We start from the raw sequence: 19,053 nt of genomic DNA, 5'->3' as shown, positions 1-19,053 counted from the left end.
TTAGCACTGTCACCTCACAGCAAGGCGGTCTGGGTTCGATTCTCGGTCTGGGCTGCTCTGTGTGGAGTTTGCATGTTCTCCCTGTGCCTGCGTGGGTTTCCTCCAGGTACTCCGGTTTCCTCCCACAGTCCAAAGACATGCGTGTTAGGTTGATTGATCACTAAATTGCCCGTAGGTGTGAGTGTGTGCGTGTGTGTTGGCCATGCGGTGGACTGGCGACCTGCCCATGGTGTACCCTGCCTTCGCCCGGAGATGCTGGGATTGGCTCCAGCCCCCCGTGACCCCGACTAGTGGGATTAAGCAGTTCAGATGATGGATGGACTTAAAGGTGCTGTGTGACATTATTTTTTCTTGGTGGAGTTTTGTGTGCTTTTCAATATTTCCACCCCCTTTCTATGCACAAACTCAGACATGTGGTAATCCAAAATCCATCCATAAATTGCACCCCACTTACTGTTTATGATTCTTCATAGAGTTAGCCATTTGCAGTGATCTTATCGGATCCTTTACATAGTTTACTATATTGTTTCCCATTGTGCACTGTAAATGTAAATGTTGTTTCCCATTGTGCACTGTAAATGTAGTGAACAACTGATGACTACTTATGGGAAAAGGTACCACACTTTCCTATTGCAGATGTTGAGAGTTTGCCAGTTGTATTACCAGTATTACAGGAATGTTGGCTGGTTCACCTGTGCCATTTTAGGAGAACCCATCAGGAACAGTCACAGAATGTTAATGTAATACCAGCCAGCATAAACAAAACTCGAGAAATAATCATTTAACTCACTCAGTAGTATTTACTGATAAATGAGGATGTGGACAAATAGAGTCAAAGCTTATTATAGTCACAGAACAACACACTTGAAGCTGTGAAAAGATGTTAAACTGTTTTAGTTCAACATGCTGGGACTGTGCATCTACTCTGCTTGTTCTTCATGTTCTGGACAGTTGACATGAAGAAAGACCAGAGGCGGGACCACGTCCTGGGGCCCTGGAGACACCACTGCTGAAGACAGCGTTGTGGACAGTGGGAATGTGCAAGGCTACCTGCTGAAGATGCAGCTCAGTATCTTCTCTCTCTCTCTCTCTCTCTCTCTCTCTCTCTCTCTCTCTCTCTCTCTTTCTCTCTCACTCTGTTGTTTCACTTGGTGCAAAGATGGCAATGCTGACGTAAGCTGGGAACGGCGGGTAAATGCCACTGGCCTGAGTGCCAGCCATGGCAGTCGAGGGAGCTGTTGCATTGCTCCAGGCTTTTGAGAGGACAACCAAAAATAGGTTTCTGTCTAGCCTTCACACCCTGAAGGCCTCCAGTAATGCTTGAGGCTCTTGAAGAGTGTCCTGTCTGCTCCCTGCAAGTAGTGGGTGGTGTCTGATGGAAGGACAGTGACGTGAACATGTTTGTCCTTCATTAGGGTTAAAAACTCCATGTAATCAACACAGGAACTGTGTCCATCAAGCAGGACATGTGGACACCATTCGTCTCTTGACAGGCTTGGCAACATGAACTGCCTCCACCCAACAACAGACTGTTCATACACCCATTGTCAGACATGTTCACCAGGGTGTCTGGTGGACACCCCAGGAGCCATGCTGCCTTTTGCCCCCGATAATGATTTATTTTGGTGCCGTATGGTGCAAGGCAGGTGGTGTTCTCTCCCTCCTCACCGGCACATATCCCAAGCCCATAGAGAGTTGATGTCTTCATACTGATGAACCGTTTATGGGCGGTTAACACCGGCTGCTCTGGAAGTAGAGACTCTCATGGGCAGCTCAGGGTTCCACTTCAGGAACCCCTCACACCAGTCAGCTTTTTGTTAGGTTTTCGTTTGGTTTTCTCAGATGTCCATTATCATTATTTTTTGAGCTAATTGTAATGGAGGTTCTGGGTTTCTTCCATCATTATGGAATGCCTCCTTTACCCAAGTTTACAGATGTTTGTATTCTCTTTCAGTAGAGATGAGCTTGATCGGGTATATTTCTTCTATGTCTAGCCCTTATGGAGTCTCTTACACTTGTAACATTATCAGACCTCAGACACTGTGGCAGGTCAACTTACCTAGTAGTGAAATATATCGGTATTACTAGATAATGATGCAGATAAACGTTCGTCACCCTGATGACATTTAAGTTCAATGATATGACACCAATCAGTTCTAATCTCCTTGTCAGGATGTTGACAAAATGAGCTGATTTATTTAACATTAATTTGTGTTTTACTGCCTCATTATCTTACATTCACAATCTAGTATTGCATAATAAAATATTGATTATGATCGTGTTATTGATAATATTATGTAGTAAAAAAAACCTGGAAATGGGAACCTAAATGAAAGTTGGTAAATAACTTCCATGTTTGTGTGCAAACTCTGCAATGATATTTACCAATAATAAATCTTCCTGTGCTATATCTCGGTGAATGCATTCCAAAAAAATTCAATTCTACAAATATTAGAGGACTATTTTCTAGACAATTAAGAATCTATGTGATATATGTAAATCTGATATATGTGTCTCTGTGTAACTGTTATTTGTGTAGTTTCACAGCGTCGGTTTCCTACCGGAAACGGTGGCGCTAGAGCCAAAATGGCGCCCCCAAATGTCGCGTCTGGCGTCGGTTAGCCATCAGGTGAATCGATCTGATTAGTGCATTTATTTCTGTTATCTCAGAAGTATTATTTCAGACGTACATTGAAGAGTACCTAGAGGTCCCCTACAGAGGGATTTGGCTCTTGTGAGGTAAAAAGAAATACATGTTTAGCATTGAACAACATTGAAAAAAACATTACCTGGCTAATGTTAGCTAGCTATCTACGTGGGTGAAGCTTGAAACGAGTCAGATTAGGTTAGCTAGCTAGTTAGCATGAATATAGCTGTATATAGTTTTGTTTTAAACGGCCGACTGGCTTTAACGTCCAGTACATTTTGTGGTAACCTGCGCAGCTGTTTCACTTTAACCTTCACTCGCATCTAGTCACGTCTAGCCTAGTCATTAGCCAGCTAGCTAGCATTGCTAGTCGTCTTACACATGCGGCTGGATCATGACATGGCGACTCCACTGGGCTAGCTGTGTAGCTAACGTGTTTAGTTAAATGTCTTTATTATCTAACTGCAGGTTTACTATATCCACCCACAGGACTTACTGAATGGATGTGCTGCAGCTAGTTAGCCATGTAGCCGATGGGAGAGGGAGAGCTAGCTAGGTCAGTGTGAGAAGGTGAAATGTGTCTTCCTTGTTGACTTTTTTTAAGGCATCCGCCCTTCCAGTCCGACGGGGACAGATAGTTAGTGGGCTACTGTTTACTGGAAACACACTGTTGACCGTTTGTGCCGACTAGTTTCGAAACGAACCTTTGACCAAACGTTTATGATTCCGTAAATCTCGTGTTTCTCTCACCAGCTGATCCTAATCTATACTTTCACTCTCGGAGTCACTCCTCTTGCCTTCAGGGAACTGACCTGCTCTGCCCACGAATAGTGTCTAAGGTGTAGATGTTTGATCTGTGATGCTAGGCTCGCTCTTACTGAGGTACGCCGTGGTGTGCCACACACTGATGGGGTGTGTGTGTGTGTGTGTGTGTGTGTAGGAGATGGCAGGACGGAAGGTGGAGTGTACATGGAAGAGGCATGTTGCTGAGCAGCTGAAGCAGAGGGATCGGGTGCAGCGTCAGGCGTTTGAGGAGATCATACACCAGTGTGAGTATTGGTACTCTTCCACAACCCCTTTCATCTGCATACTTGCCTTCCTCCGACATTCCTCCTACATTCTGCAACATCTGCAATGTTTTAATTACAAAATGCCTTTACAAGGATTGTTGCCAATCAGGTACTAGCAGTAGGTATGTAGGGATTTTTTTTCTGTTCATGTTTGCGAATTCCTCAGGGCATCAGTTAGGTGCAGGCTTTAGCTCATCCATGTAGGACAGAGGCCAGCCGTGTTTCTACTGTCCAGTGTAGAGTGCTCAGTGTTACCAGGTGAGAAATGTAGGATTATCGTACCGCAGACATAAAAATATCGTATTTTGAGGGAAATTATCGTACACCCATCATAACCAAAATTCAGCCAATCATGGCCGTTGTTCTGAGGCAAACACTCATAGCTCACATTTTGAAAAGCACGATTGGCTAGAATTTCCAGCCAATCGTGCATCTGTTTCCGGAAACAGATGCCTTCAGGGTTCACAAAAAAAACCTTGACACAGTTGCGACAGGCTGATTTTCAACCAATTACAACCACACATGGGATGGTCAAATTATCATAATTGGCCTTTTTTGAGATTATTAATCATACAGCGGGTACAAATACAATAATGGTCATACACCTGCCAACACTGAGCATGCTGTTGCAGGCTGGCCCAGTGACGCTACTGTGCTGAAGTCCCTCCCCTGTCTCCCCCTGTCTGTCTCCCCCATCTCTGTGTAGATAACAGGTTACTGGAGAAGTCGGATCTGCAGGCTGTGCTCTCTGAGAGAATGCAGACCGAGAAGTATGACGTGCAGAACAGACATGATCTCAGGTGTGTGAGTGGGATGCTAACTTTGACCTCTCCTTGACCTCTGCCTCACTCTTGGCCCTTGAAGGGTGCATAAACATGGCCTTTCTTTATAGCTTGCAGAGAAAGGTGCTTGTTCTTGACTGCTTATCTGATAAGCCACCACTAACTGACTAAAATGCCTCTAGATATATAGTTTAAAAAAAAAAAGATGTAATTTTTTTTTTTTTTTATGAATCAGATCCAGACCCAATTGCTCAGCTGACCAACTGAAATAACCAGATCTATCTGATGTAAATGTCCAATGATACATTTGTGATTTAAAACTGAATTATATATATTGTGTGTGTAGTCCAGGCAGTGAGGCCAGTCGGAGTGACTCCATGCAGCAGGAGATGGCTCAGATGCGAATACGACACCAGGAGGAGCTCACAGAGCTTCATAAGAAGCGTGGAGAGGTTAGCATCGCCACGCTAAACACTCCTTGGTCCTTGCATCAGGCCAGACAGTAGAAACTGCCTGTTCGCCAGGCTAGTATGCTACAGTAAACGCAGTGTCACCATGACCCAACTGTATCCCTGTTATAGAGGCCAGCCTGCTATGGTAAACACCGTCTCACCAGGAGTTACCTCCATCACTGAGTAATGGCAGAGGGTAGTGCGCTAGGCTAAAGGCTTAATTTATGTTCTGAATTATGCTAATATTAAATCTGCTTGCATTAATCACCCCCTAATGCATTTGACAAATATTATAGTGCATGCAATAAATGCAGTTGACCAGAGTCTAAAAGTGCCTGTCTGTCTGTGCCTGTCTGTCTGTGCCTGTCTGTCTGTGCCTGTCTGTCTGTGCCTGCAGCTGGCCCAGAGCGTGATTGAACTGAATAACCTGATTCAGCAAAAAGACAAAGAGATCCAGAACAACGAGGCCAAGTAAGTAGTGGGTCAGTGTGTTTGGGTGTTGGCTGAGTTTACGTGTTCTCATCAACGTACAGAAAAACGGTGCACATCAGTATTTGTGCATGGGTCGGGTCTAGTTCTGCCTTCCTCTATGTAGAAGGCCGCTTTATCAAATGAAACGTCTGTTTAACGTGTGTGTGTGTGTGTGTGTGTGTGTGTGTGTGTGTGTGTGTGTAAAGGATGTTGGAGTATCAACAGCAGATTTCCCAGCTGGAGGGGGAGTGTCGTGAACTGCGCAGCTGTCTGTCGGACCTGGAGAGAGCCAATCAGACGCTGCGTGACGAGTACGACGCCCTGCAGATAACGTTCAGCGCTCTGGAGGAGAAACTGCGCAAAACCACAGAGGACAATCAAGAGCTGGTCACGCGCTGGATGGCAGAGAAGGCTCAGGAGGCCAACCGACTCAACGCTGAGAACGAGAAGGACTGCAGGTGAGAGGAAACATCTCTGTAGAGAACGTGAAACGCAGTATTGTTCAGGCATAGGTGTAGATTACACTGAGGAAGGTCAGTTTGAAGGGCCACTGATTTGAGTGCAGTGTTCATCCTTGTCTCTTCGGAGCAGTTACACCCATGCGTCGGGGGACAGCTGATCAAGTGCTTCCTCTGTTTATTCTGTTAACAAACCCTGACCAGTACTTCCAGTTAAACCAGTATCACAAGTACTCATCTGAATGGTGAATCGTGAAGCTTTCACACATTTGGGAACAATGTGCTCATTTCACTTATTTCATTAATATTCATTAGTTTCTAATGCAAATCCATTCTTTGGTCACTTTGGCTTGCCATACTTTTTATTTTTTGTGGTCCCCCTTAAGGCCCATTTCCAGGTTGAGTTGCCATGACGATAGTGGTTGAAGATGTTAGCACATTTCTTACACAGTTTTAAAGGTTGACCTGAATGCCAGGGCACTGATTTCTGGTTTTAGTTTGTTTATTTGTGAAAGTGCATGAATTACTAAAAGATTATGAACAGACAAACTTTGTTCCAGTTTCTCCAGTCAGTAGCACTAATATCCCAGTAGGCCGAATGCAGAATGAGTATTACAGAGCTGATGTGTGAAGATGCTTCACGTGTTAAAGTTGTGAACTGTGAGGATAACACACTCTAACTCTGCATGTAGTTCTCGTATGTAACACACACACTTTCCCTGTGCAAACATTTCTTCACTTTATGTGGAACGTTTCTATGGTCGGTGCTTTCGCTGTGCGTACTGCTGACAGCCCGCTAGGCAGGAAGTCTTTGCTAAAGCTGCGCTCAGCGTTTCTTGACGAACTGTCGTGTGTGGGTCGTCCGGAGCGAGTGTCACACTTTTGGTAGCGTGAGAGTGAAGGACAGAACGCTTCATCCTCTCCACCATTTATAGTCTCTGCCCCCCCCCCCCCACTCGCGCTCCGAGACCTGTAGTTCTGTTATTACTCCAGGGCGTTTTTACACGTGGGTGCTACAGGAGGCCATGGACATATCGAGACATCACTGTCTCCAGATGAATGGGACATTTGTCAAAGTCCTTTGATCACGTTGTGTACAGGAACGTCCCCTTTTTTTTCTTGCATGAAGACTAAAACCAAGGTGAAAAAGCAGCTCCTTTATGTGACGCGCGGTTTTGTGAGCACACAAAGTGCCCTGAAATCTCAGTTCTCCATTGTAGAACTCTTTTCTGTTCCACTTTGTTGTTTGCAGCGTAAAAACCCTGATGAGCCTCCTTGGGTGTCGATATGTGTGAATGTTTCAGCATTTAGAAACTAGGAGCCATTGAGTTAGGACACAGAGTTAATGGCCTGTCTCTAAAAGCAAAGACAACCTCTTCTGAATGATCATTATAATCTCGCATGATCATTGGCTGGCTAAGGTCCGAGATCTTCCAAAGGGTTTAAATGCCAGGGTATGTTTTAAAGTTCTTCCATAATGCTAGTGGAGCAGAGTGAAATGGCTCATGGTAAAGGTAAGTAAACTGCTCAAAACTAGTTGTTTTTAACAGATCAACTATCCCTCTTGTTTTTGCATTCGTTTCAGGTTTTGTTTGTTTATATACTCACAAGCTTATATTTCCTTTTAATTAATAGTTCTGTTTGATTTCAGTGAAACTCTACAGGGATTTTGCAATGTGCTCTACATCACAGCTTCTGTAATTTATATATACAACTCAGCGTTATATTTAGTTCTGCTTCACTTTTTAAGCTCTCAACTTCTTGATCTTTGACTTTCGTGGGTATAACTTGTGTACCAGATAATTCACCACATAATAACGTACCAGGCCTTCAGTTATCAAGAAGTGTAATTTCGTGGCCTACTGCAGAATATGGCAAGTGATAGTAGTACATACTCTAAAAAGAGTGGTTTAGCTGGTTCTCACACTGTGACATCATCTTCAGGCGCCGACAGGCAAAACTGCAGAAGGATTTGGCAGATGCAGCTAAGGAACCGCTGCCCATTGACCCGTAAGTGAAGCACACACACATACACACATGACATGAAGGCCTGCACAGGACAAATGGATACACTATTTGTTCTGTGTGGAACGGGCAGGAAAGGGAGAATAATTCAGTAATCTGTATGCAACAGGGATGATGACATTGAGGTGCTTTCCGAAGATACTGGCAAGAACACGGGAGAGACGTCTCCAAACCGGCCACCCAGCCGAACAGCCAGGTGTGCACATCAGAAAAGACTCGCACCCGTGCCAGAATTGTGTGTGTGTGTGTGTGTAGGTGTGAGCGTTGAAGCTTCTCTACAACCTTCACTTCTCTTTTCTCAGTAAACGATCATCTCAGCCTCCTCCTGCTGGACTCCTGGACTCCATCTCAAATATCTTTGGGTATGAACTGTGAGTGTGTGTGTGTGTGTGTTGGCATGTGAGAGCGTGCGTTTTTACACTTGTGAGGACCATATGTGGAAAAAATCCAAATTATACAGTGTGAGTGTTTTGTTGCATTTATCCCCTTCAACACTAAACGGGCAAAAACATAATTTCTCCTCTGCTATAATGGAGATGGACCCCTTGCCTGTTTGTGTGTGTGTGTGTGGTATTCTTTCCTGGAGCCGGTGTGAGTTTGCTGGTCCTCACTTAAAAATGCACCTTTAGAAAGTCAATCAGGTTTCCTTTGCGTCTTTTGTTATGTGAAATGACAGTGATTAAGGATAGAAAAAATTGTCAACATGCAGGTCTATTGTGACCTGTTCACACTTGACATTCACATGCGTCCTGGGTGATGGGGTCATAAGTGGCCGGCACTACAAATGAGTGTGAATGTGGTATGGTGTGTCTAAGAAACCCATTTTAATGACACTCAAACCACTTTCAGAGGTGGTCTGGGCTTGATCTGCCCACATTAGTGTGAACACCAATTCATCCTGATTCACCTTTGTCAGAGTACCACCCATATCAGCCTAGTCATTGTCCCAGTCTGAGACTAGCGAAGGCTTTTCAGTTCTGTACTGTTGTGTGTTTACAATCAACTGAAATTCACGAGTGGATAGCGTATAGCAGTTTACCTAAGAATGTAGCGTAAATAAACAGGAGACAGACTCCTGTGGAGATTTTCATGTCCTCCATGTTGTTTTGATAACTACTGGTAGTTTGTGTAATGGGGCACTGGTCATCCTGTCTCTGGACTGTCCATGTGGTAGCTGTGTCTTTTGAAGTCTTTATGTTTGATTTCTTTTTATGCGTTTATTCTTTTAAGATGAAAGTTTACGTAACCTCATTACTGTTATTCTACTTCACCGTGCTTCCATAACTCCTACATTCATTCGTTTAGTTTAAACCAGAGTTCCTGCTCTTAGTTTTAAGTGCTCTCCGAGGTTTTAGTTTTGTGGTCTGCTGGGGAGAATACCTTCTTGAATTTTCTAATTTTCGGTTCCTGAAAACACCACTGGTCCTCACAAGTTTTATAGGAACAGCCCCTCCCCACCCGACTGTATCACCACAGAGATGATATCATCTGTAATTCTGTGTGCCTACTGCATGGAGTATGTTTAACGTGGTGCTGTGGTGGTGTGTGTATTTCCATCTACCATATCTATATATATATATGTATGTGCACGATTGTGTGTGTGTGTGTGTGTGTGTGTGTGTGTGTGTGTCCATGTCCAAAATAACTGTACCTGTGTGTGTGTGCGTGCATGATGGGGTGTGTATGTAACTAAAGGTGTGCGTATGTGTGTGTCTAAATTAACCATACAAGTATATGTGCATGATGGGGGGTGTGTGTGTACGTCTCATGTCACTTTCTCTGTGTTTGCAGCGTGTCTGGTTCTGTCCAGTCTGGCTTCATCCCATCTGACTCCAGGTGATACTCACTGTGGTGTCAGGGAGAGAGCGAGAGAGAGAGAGAGCGTTGTTGTGGAATATAGGGTCTGTTTGACTGGGGGTCTGCACTCATTGTGCTGTTCAGAGTTGCAGTGGGTGGATGTGGTCTGGAGGTGTAGGTGTGTGGGTGGGTGTGGTCTGGAGGTGTGGGTGGGTGTGGTCTGGAGGTGTGTGTGTGTGGGTGGGTGTGGTGTGGGGATGTGGTGAGGTTGAGATTTTTTTCTTCAAAGGAGTGTGTTGCTCCATCATCTTCCTAATGTGGCAGTGATGCACTGTTAAAGCATAACACTTTCTCACAGTAATTGGCAGGTGCTTTATGGTTTGGTTGTGCATGAACACCTGCGTTTGCATTAGGACGAGCCTTGGGTTTGAGACACATTGGCGTAACGCGCAAACTAAAGTTAAAAAGCAAAGTCAAGTTAATGAGAAGAATATGCAGGTCCAGTGTGCCTGGTGCTTTGAAAGGTCACGTCCGATGACCCCAAACTCGATGGGAGGAGTGACTGATTCTCACGACCAATAACTGATAATTGATCCCGCTTGAATGGTGCGATTGTTCTTTGAAGCTTTGACACCTGTATCTGCTCTCTGTGTGTAGGCCTGGGAGTGCATGTCGGGGTCACACTGAATGACTTGATTAGCTACGGTGTCACGAAATGACAGTTCACCGCGTGTTCCTCAGCCTGTGTTTACGCATGCGTGTCTGTGTCTACATGTGCCACCTGTGCTACATGTGTCTTCTCCTCGGATAATGTGTGTGTGACTGTTTCTTCTAGAAGGCGGCGCTTGTCGAATTCCCATGGAGCGTCTCCCGAAACTGCCGACACGCCGTCTGGGGTGTGTGCAGAGGTCCGGGTGCCTTCGACAGCTCTCCACGTCTTTGTGAGTAACCTCTTTAATCTGCATTGTGTTCAAGGTCATAAGTCGGGTTGGAAAGGTCACAGTTGTAATCTTAACACTAGAGCTCCTGAGAATTCAGGATTCTGAGGACATCACCCCTCCTTCTTCTCCTTCTTGCCAGCAATTAGCAAAGCCAAACATCACCCTTTATTATGTTAATTCACAGAGCAAGACTGAGGCAGCAGCCTCACCCAGAAAGTCTCTGATCACAGAGATCACAGATCACAGACAAGCAGAAACACAAATGCTTCTATCAAATGCTTCTAACACAAATATAGATAGATAGATAGATAGATAGATAGATAGATAGATAGATAGATAGATAGTATAAGAAATGTACAAAGAGCAAGATTCAAGCCTGCTGTTTAGATCACAAACAAGCAGAAACACAAATGCTTCTATCAAATGCTTCTAACACAAATATAGATAGATAGATAGATAGATAGATAGATAGATAGATAGATAGAGAGCACATGAATTTGTTTTCCTGTCTTTTCCTCTCCTTTTCCAGCCTGCTGTTTAGATCACAACATTTATCAGTGATGCAGTGATGCAACGCGACCATGCTAATTTTCGCTAGCAATGATATGGGATTTCCTATATAACATTAGCATCAAGCTAATTGCGCCATATAATTTCTTAGCTTTTCAAACGCGAATTCAAACGCGGAAACAGAAAGTGTTTGATTACAACAAATATTATATAGTATAGTATATGAAATATACAAAGAGCAAGATTCAAACATTTTTATTTATTTTTATTGTTTGACGGGACTCATTAGAGAAACTGTCGTCTCTACGTGCGATTGAACTGTAACTTTTGAAACACGAGTCTACAAATTTTCTGCCGTTTGTTGTAGTATCGGTAACATACAGTCTGCTTGTAACTTCAACTTTTTCGTGAAGTATCACGTTTGGTGTTTTGGTCATATGAGCTTGGGGGTGAGCCAGCTTGTGCTTTGGCAGGCGTATGAGCTGGGGGTGAGCCGCTTCCACCGCATTACCAAGACAATGGGCGTTAATCCCTTCACAGCAGGGGAGTGGGCTACATGGACCCTACCAAGCCCTGTGAAATTTTTCGCTTCTCTAGGAGCTCTAGCTCTAGGTCACACGGGTGAGGGTTGGAAGGTCAGTGATGTGATGTAAAAGGTCTGAAGTCCAGGTCTCCTGCCAGTTTCCGCGAACCTCCCAGCGGCCCCGGCTGTGTTCCCAGCATGCTCTAGGTGTGCGTGGCTGGTCTGCGGGGCGGCTGACATCGAGGGGGACATTGCTCGTGGTGCGTCTCTGAGAGAGCAGCGAGACGCAGACGCAGGACAGTGTCCCACAGCAGCACCACACACAGGAGGGCGGAGCTGCACTGTGAGACCATACGGCTCATGATCTCCAGTTTTCAAGCTGAGACCTTCAGGAGTTTTAAACACCAGGGCTGCCCAAGCAAAGACGCCTGTTTTAAAATGAAGGCTCAATTTGAACTTGTTTGTTTGTGTGTGTGTGTGTGTTTGCAGGATGCCCATGATGGTGAAGTGAATGCGGTCAGGTTTAGCCCCGGTTCCCGTATCCTAGCAACAGGAGGAATGGACCGCAGAGTCAAACTATGGGAGGTTGTAGCAGGTACTGTGGGCTGGCCCCATCCACTAGCATTACTAGCATTACACCAGTCTAGCATTACCTCAGCATTACTAGCATTACACAAGACTAGCATTACCTCAGCATTACTAGCATTACACCAGACTAGCATTACCTCACCATTACTAGCATTACACCAGACTAGCATTACCCCAGTCTAGCATTACCTCAGCGTTACTAGCGTTGCCCCAGTCTAGCATTACCTCAGCGTTACTAGCGTTGCCCCAGTCTAGCATTACCTCAGCGTTACTAGCGTTGCCCCAGTCTAGCATTACCTCAGCGTTACTAGCGTTGCCCCAGTCTAGCATTACCTCAGCGTTACTAGCGTTGCCCCAGTCTAGCATTACCTCAGCGTTACTAGCGTTGCCCCAGTCTAGCATTACCTCAGTCTAGCATTACCTCAGCATTGCTAGCGTTACCCCAGTCTAGCATTACCTCAACGTTACTAGCGTTGCCCCAGTCTAGCATTACCTCAGCGTTACTAGCGTTGCCCCAGTCTAGCATTACCTCAGTCTAGCATTACCTCAGCATTGTTAGCGTTACCCCAGTCTAGCATTACCTCAACGTTACTAGCGTTGCCCCAGTCTAGCATTACCCCAGTCTAGCATTACCTCAACGTTACTAGCGTTACCCCAGTCTAGCATTACCCCAGTCTAGCATTACCTCAACGTTACTAGCGTTACCCCAGTCTAGCATTACCTCAGCGTTACTAACATTACTAGCGTTACACCAGTCTACCTCATTATGGAATCACCTTCGTCCTGTTACTGCACTGCAGTGGCTCACAGTTTGCCAGCCATTCCATCTTGTTTGGGCTGGTCAGATTCTCATGACAGGATTACAGTACTACTTGGGGCTGGCAGGCTGTTCTCAACAGCACTACATCTGACATGGTTGTGATGTGACACTGTGTTGGACTGCTGCACGTTTGCCAGACTTTGCCATCTTGCTGGTGTTTATCCACGTGTCACTCGGCGTTCCTGAGAAGACGTAGCGGGCAGCGTTGAGTCAGGGGAGCGCCAACACCAACCTCACGACAACAAAGCTAGCCGTAGATGCTAACCGTACATACACATGATGGAGTGGCTTGAGTGTTTGTATGCAGGTGCGATTTGTGGTTTAATGGCTTGGCTCTGGAGTGCAGGCTGCTCTTAAGATTTTCCATTTGCACATTGTCTTTAGATGGTTGAGAGTCTAGTTCAGCCTCTGTAGCTTGTGTTTCTCAGTCTCGGCACACGCTCAGACCCTGCAGTGGAGCGGAGGCGGTAAAAGTCGATAATGTTAAAAAGTCAAAAAGGTCAGATCACAAAGGTCAGAGGCAGCATCTGGAAGTTCACACGGGTGAGGGTTGGAAGGTCAATGATGTGATGTAAAAGGTCTGAAGTCCAGGTCTCCTGCCAGTTCTCGCGAACCTCCCAGCGGCCCCGGCTGTGTTCCCAGCATGCTCTAGGTGTGCGTGGCTGGTCTGCGGGGCGGCTGACATCGAGGGGGACGTTGCTCGTGGTGCGTCTCTGAGAGAGCAGCGAGACGCAGACGCAGGACAGTGTCCCACAGCAGCACCACACACAGGAGGGCGGAGCTGCACTGCGAGACCACACGGCTCATGATCTCCAGTTTTCAAGCTGAGACCTTCAGGAGTTTTAAACGCCAGGGCTGCCCAAGCAAAGACGCCTGTTTAGGTTTTATTTGGACAAAGATGTGTATGCTTTAGATATTCAGGACAGTGGATGAAGTGATTGGATTTTACAGTGTTGAACTTCAAACTTCAGTAGGGTCATCCGTGTCATTCCTGAAATGTGGTTCCTGTCTGTTTTTGACCTGTTAATGACCTTTCCGGTTGACAATGTTCATTTGTTTAACAGGTGTGTGTGTGTGTGTGTGTGTGTGTGTGTGTGTGTGTGTCGGTCTTCATCCTTCCAGGTCGTTGTGAATCCAAGGGGGCTTTAACAGGCAGTAATGCTGGAATCACCAGCATTGAGTTTGACAGCACTGTAAGTAGCACCATCCCAACTAGACATGTGACACACTGCAGTGTGGTGAAAGAATAGTGTTGTCCTCACATTGGGACACCCTACTTCATCTAAATGGAGAGTTCTGAGCTTCAGTCTTGAGCCCTGAATACACCTGCCAGCCAATCGAATCAAAGAACTTGAACAATTGTGTAGAAAATACAGTATAACTTGCATGTAGATGTGCAGTGGCATTTTTATCTGCATGTGAATCACTGAACACGTAGATTCAGTTATGAATATATATTTAAATGGCAAGTTTGAGTTATTGAGAGGCAAACGGATTCACTCAAGTAAAGAAAAATGTTGAGTTGGAGCATAACCAGTTAATGTTATATTTTCACAACTGCCACTGGCTCAGTGAAATATTAGTAATAACAAAATGTTTTTTTTTTTTTATGTTTGCCCATATTTTTAAGCCTTTAAAATTGTTGGGTAGAAGTTGTGAACTGTACAAACAGCCAAAGCTGTTTTAAACTGCAAATGCTGGGTGAAGCAGTGTGTTTGGTGGGGTGGCAAGTGTGGTGGGGCTGGGTGTGGTGTGTAAAATTGTGTGTTGGGTGTTTCTTCTTCTCCTCAGGGCTCGTATCTGCTGGCTGCATCTAATGACTTTGCAAGTAGAATCTGGACTGTGGATGACTACAGACTGAGAGTAAGGGCACTGCTTGAGACGCACACACACACCAATCATACCCAAAGATATTTGAGATGGAGTCCAGGAATCCATACATCTTGGCTCTGGGGAGATAAGGATTCTAATTGAAGCTTGAAAGGTCATACGGGTGAGGGTTGGAAGGTCACATGGGTAAGGGTTGAAAGGTCACACAGGTGAGGGTTGGAAGGTCAATGATGTGATGTAAAAGGTCTGAAGTCCAGGTTTCCTCGCAGTTCCACAAACCTCCCAGCAGCCCCAGCTGTGTTCCCAGCATGCTCTAGGTGTGCGTGGCTGGTCTGCGGGGCGGCTGACATCGAGGGGGACGTTGCTCGTGGTGCGTCTCTGAGAGAGCAGCGAGACGCAGACGGGCGGAGGCGTCCGACAGCAGCACCACACACAGGAGGGTGGAGCTGGGTCGACCCGGGCTGCTGATCTCAACCTCAGACTGAGACCTGTAAACCGTCCCATTTGGGGTGTGTGTGTGTTTGTGTGTCTGCGCGTGTGTGTGTTGCACTCTAACGTGCCTGTCCCTGCCCCTCCAGCACACCCTAACTGGGCACAGCGGGAAGGTTCTGTCGGCCCGCTTCCTGCTGGACAACGCCCGCATCGTCTCCGGCAGCTACGACCGAACACTCAAGCTCTGGGACTTGCGCAGCAAAGTCTGTAAGAACGTTTTCTTTCCTTAACACTAAACCCAGCACTAAACCTAAACCCAGCACTAACACTAACCCTACAGACCCAGCCTGGCCATTATACCTAACACGATCCCACCAGTACCACCAGCACTAACTCCCCAGACCCAGCCTGGCCATTATACCTAACACGATCCCACCAGTACCACCAGCACTAACTCCCCAGACCCAGCCTGGCCAGTATACCTAACACGATCCCACCAGTACCACCAGCACTAACTCCCCAGACCCAGCCTGGCCAGTATACCTAACACGATCCCACCAGTACCACCAGCACTAACTCCCCATGACCCAGCTTGGCCATTATACCTAACACGATCCCACCAGTACCACCAGCACTAACTCCCCATGACCCAGCTTGGCCAGTATACTTAACACGATCCCACCAGTACCACCAGCACTAACTCCCCATGACCAACCAGTAACACCAACCACGGCCCCCCTGACAAGCCCAAGCGTTTACATTTACGCTGCCCCCTACTCCATCCTTGCCGGACAGAATATCGTAAGCCCCAACATCTTATTGCCCAAAATGTAATTAAAATGACCTGTTGTGAAGACAGCCATATTCTCACTCAGGTATGAAGACGGTGTTTGCTGGTTCCAGCTGCAATGACATAGTCTGCACTGAGCAGTGTGTGATGAGTGGCCATTTTGATAAGAAGGTTCGGTTCTGGGATATCCGGTAAGTGATGTCACTGTGTTCACCTGCAGTGAAACCCCACAACATCATGTCTGTCAGGACCCTGCGTGAGTGGAGCAGGAATGAGCATATTTAAACATGCAAAACGGTTTAATTCATTCTTCTTTCAGGTTTTGCTCACAAATCCATATTTACATATTCTAGTCTCTAGCTTCCATGTTGTCTTTTATATTCGTGTTTTGTGTTTCTAGAAATATTCAAGATAACATAAGACATTAGTCTGTGCCCTTGTCTCTGTAGTACGTTAGTATATTATCACGTGCATGTCATACGTGTGTGTACTCATAACGTGAGTGTAATTCCGATTGATGGTCTGTTCCCCTTTGTTAAATATATTGTGTGTGTGTGTGTGTGTGTGTGTAGGGCTGAGAGTATAGTGTGTGAGCTAGAGTTGAAGGGACGTGTTACATCTTTAGATCTGAATCATGACCGAACGGAGCTACTCACTTGTTCCCGTGACGACCTTGTGAAAATCATTGACCTGCGCAACAACACCGTGCGGCAGACGTTTAGGTAGACGCACGCAGCCCCCGTCAGGCTCCACTGCCCAGCGTTTAGCCCCGTTGGCTTTAACCGCAGCGCACGTCTGTTTTCTCTCCGTTTTCAGTGCTCAGGGCTTCAAGTGTGGTTCGGATTTCACCAGAGTCACGTTCAGGTAAGAACCACAACCGAATGTCCTCCGGTGTGTAAGAAGTGTTCGTCTGTAAGCTAACGGACCAGCGTATATGCCAAGTGTTAAAGATCTAAGGTCAAAACGTCTACAAAATGAGCCGGTAAACTAACGCGGGCCCGTTGAACAGCCCCGACGGCAGCTACGTGGCGGCGGGGTCGGCCGACGCGGTGCTGTACGTGTGGAACGTCCTGACGGGGAAGCTGGACCGAACCCTGGACAAGAACCACAGGTGAGCAGCTCCGGCCCCAGTACTGCAGCCGGTGGTACCGGATTGACCCGAAAGCTTCGTGTGTTTGTGCAGAACGGGCCTCTCGTGTAATTCATCTGCTTTCTACCCTCCCTTGTTTTTGCAGTTCTGCTATTAACTCCGTGTCCTGGTCTCCATCTGGTACCTACGTGGTGAGCGTGGAGAAGGGCAGCCGCGCCGTCCTGTGGTCCGACTTGTGATTGGTTCCGCTCAACTCCGGCCCGGCTGCGATTGGTTCGGCTCTACTCTGGCCTGGCATGTGATTGGTTCCGCTCTACTCTTTCCTGGCTGTGATTGGTTGAGCATCAGGCCAGGATTAGGTGAAGCAGCATATACAAGGACAAAACAAAGTGAAGGTGCCTCACTTTCCTCCCTGGGGCTTAGACTACATTTCCCAGGATGCATTGTGCTGTAGGCTGCTAGACATGTGGAGTATGCAGTCTTCTGTCCCCGAGAGACTTCATCGTGATCGCACTCGTGTCGGCACTCCCGCTCTCCCTCGCTCTCCGTCTCTCGTGCTCAAGCATTCACGAGGACGCGTGGACAGTCTGGACCGTCTAAGGACGACGAGGACCCGAAGCGTCTTTTTCAAACGGTTACTTCATGAGATCTTTATTTCGTTGCTGCTTGACGATGCCAAGAGCGTGTTGTACGTGAGCGCGCTTCCTGTTCGTTTTGCATTACATAATTACGCTGCCCCTTAGGGGTGTGTGCAAGTGAGTAAGCTACATTTTCAGCTCCTGCCACTAGAGTGCGCCATTCACCACCACAGCCACCGTGTCGCTCTGGTTGATATGGTCACTGTTGAACGACTGTGTGGGTAAGAGTTCCCTCCCTCTTCCCAACGCAGCTGTGGACAGTGAACAGAAGTTGTTCATTATGACAGTGCAGGATTCAGGGTGAACATTTGGATGAAAATATATCGAAACTGGAGAGAAAACACGTACAAGGAAAAACCTCCCGGAGGTCTGAGGTATTTAAGGTCATGTTTGGTACAGGAGCTAAACATGGAACCTAAAAATGAACGTGTATAGAATTAAAATAAAGTACTAGGTTACTTTGAACGGTTTAATGAACAGTTTAGCTTGAGATGTATGTATAACTTCACAGATCATATTGTTTACCTGTTTTAAAAGCTCGTTTTCTCTTACTGCAGTAGGAATATTGAACCAGGAATCTTGCCCAGCCAAATCTGTGTACCTCAAAGAAGGAAAATATAACTGCTGTTGAATCAACAGAACAGGAATCGAAAGGAAAGCTGCGATTTAAGCTACAGCTCTTAGAGTTGTACCCGAGTACGTATGTTGGCAGGCCCAGCGTAGGGCCGAGGCTGCTGTCGTTTAAGGGGGGGGTGTGGAGCTCTGATGGGTGGTGTGGTGGGCGGTGGGTCAGGAGTGGTTTACTGCAGACACTAATCCGGCGGGAAGCCCACTGAGATCCTCTCACAGAAGTTGCTGCTCTGTCGGTTCTTCTGGCGAAACGCTCTTAAATGCGGCCCCTGTTCGCCACTTGGGTGAAATATTTGTCATTATTCATTTAGGAAAAGTCGAGATTGAACAGCGCTGACACATAAACGCACCTTGACCTGCAACTTCCCTGCATATCACGTGTCCTCAACCAGTCACCAACACCTCCCTGTGTGTTCCGGAGTGTCCTTCGTTGTGTCTCATTGGCTCATTTGGTTACACTGCTACATGTGGGTGTGGCTTACATCCAACTCTATTGTTGGAACTTTGGGGGGGGGGGGGGGGGGGGGTGAGGATCGGTCCTCAATCTGCGTCTACCGAA

General features: G+C 46.4%; 1 protein-coding gene and 3 non-coding genes across 8 annotated transcripts; all 4 read left to right on the top strand.

Annotated features, from left to right (window-relative positions):
- The first annotated feature begins 2,566 nt into the window (after positions 1-2,566).
- Positions 2,567-18,980, top strand: atg16l1 (ATG16 autophagy related 16-like 1 (S. cerevisiae)). 5 transcript variants are annotated; one of them, XM_076976658.1, is made up of 20 exons: positions 2,567-2,739; positions 3,588-3,696; positions 4,424-4,517; positions 4,846-4,951; positions 5,349-5,422; positions 5,629-5,880; positions 7,825-7,890; positions 8,015-8,101; positions 8,208-8,267; positions 9,697-9,741; positions 10,538-10,643; positions 12,166-12,271; positions 14,207-14,277; positions 14,876-14,947; positions 15,493-15,613; positions 16,222-16,327; positions 16,709-16,858; positions 16,953-17,000; positions 17,146-17,247; positions 17,372-18,979. In XM_076976658.1, the coding sequence occupies exons 2-20, from the start codon at positions 3,591-3,593 to the stop codon at positions 17,463-17,465; spliced, it is 1,866 nt and encodes a 621-aa protein (XP_076832773.1). In that variant the 5' UTR covers positions 2,567-2,739; positions 3,588-3,590; the 3' UTR covers positions 17,466-18,979. The 5 variants fall into 5 exon arrangements, with proteins under 5 accessions (XP_076832773.1, XP_076832772.1, XP_076832770.1 ...); XM_076976657.1 differs by having other exon boundaries at positions 2,582-2,629; positions 10,541-10,643; positions 17,372-18,980; XM_076976655.1 differs by having other exon boundaries at positions 2,582-2,629; positions 17,372-18,980.
- Positions 11,788-12,063, top strand: LOC143478495 (small Cajal body-specific RNA 6). Its single transcript, XR_013121760.1, has one exon.
- Positions 13,641-13,916, top strand: LOC143478496 (small Cajal body-specific RNA 6). The gene has a single exon (XR_013121761.1).
- LOC143478497 (small Cajal body-specific RNA 6) lies at positions 15,137-15,403 on the top strand. Its single transcript, XR_013121762.1, has one exon.
- Positions 18,981-19,053: the final 73 nt, after the last annotated feature.

This window comes from Brachyhypopomus gauderio, chromosome 16 (assembly GCF_052324685.1).
Source record: "Brachyhypopomus gauderio isolate BG-103 chromosome 16, BGAUD_0.2, whole genome shotgun sequence".
In the NCBI taxonomy this organism is placed as follows: Eukaryota; Metazoa; Chordata; class Actinopteri; order Gymnotiformes; family Hypopomidae; genus Brachyhypopomus; species Brachyhypopomus gauderio.
The sequence above is the reverse complement of the archived record's forward strand: the minus strand, read 5'-3'. Positions and strand labels throughout refer to the sequence as shown.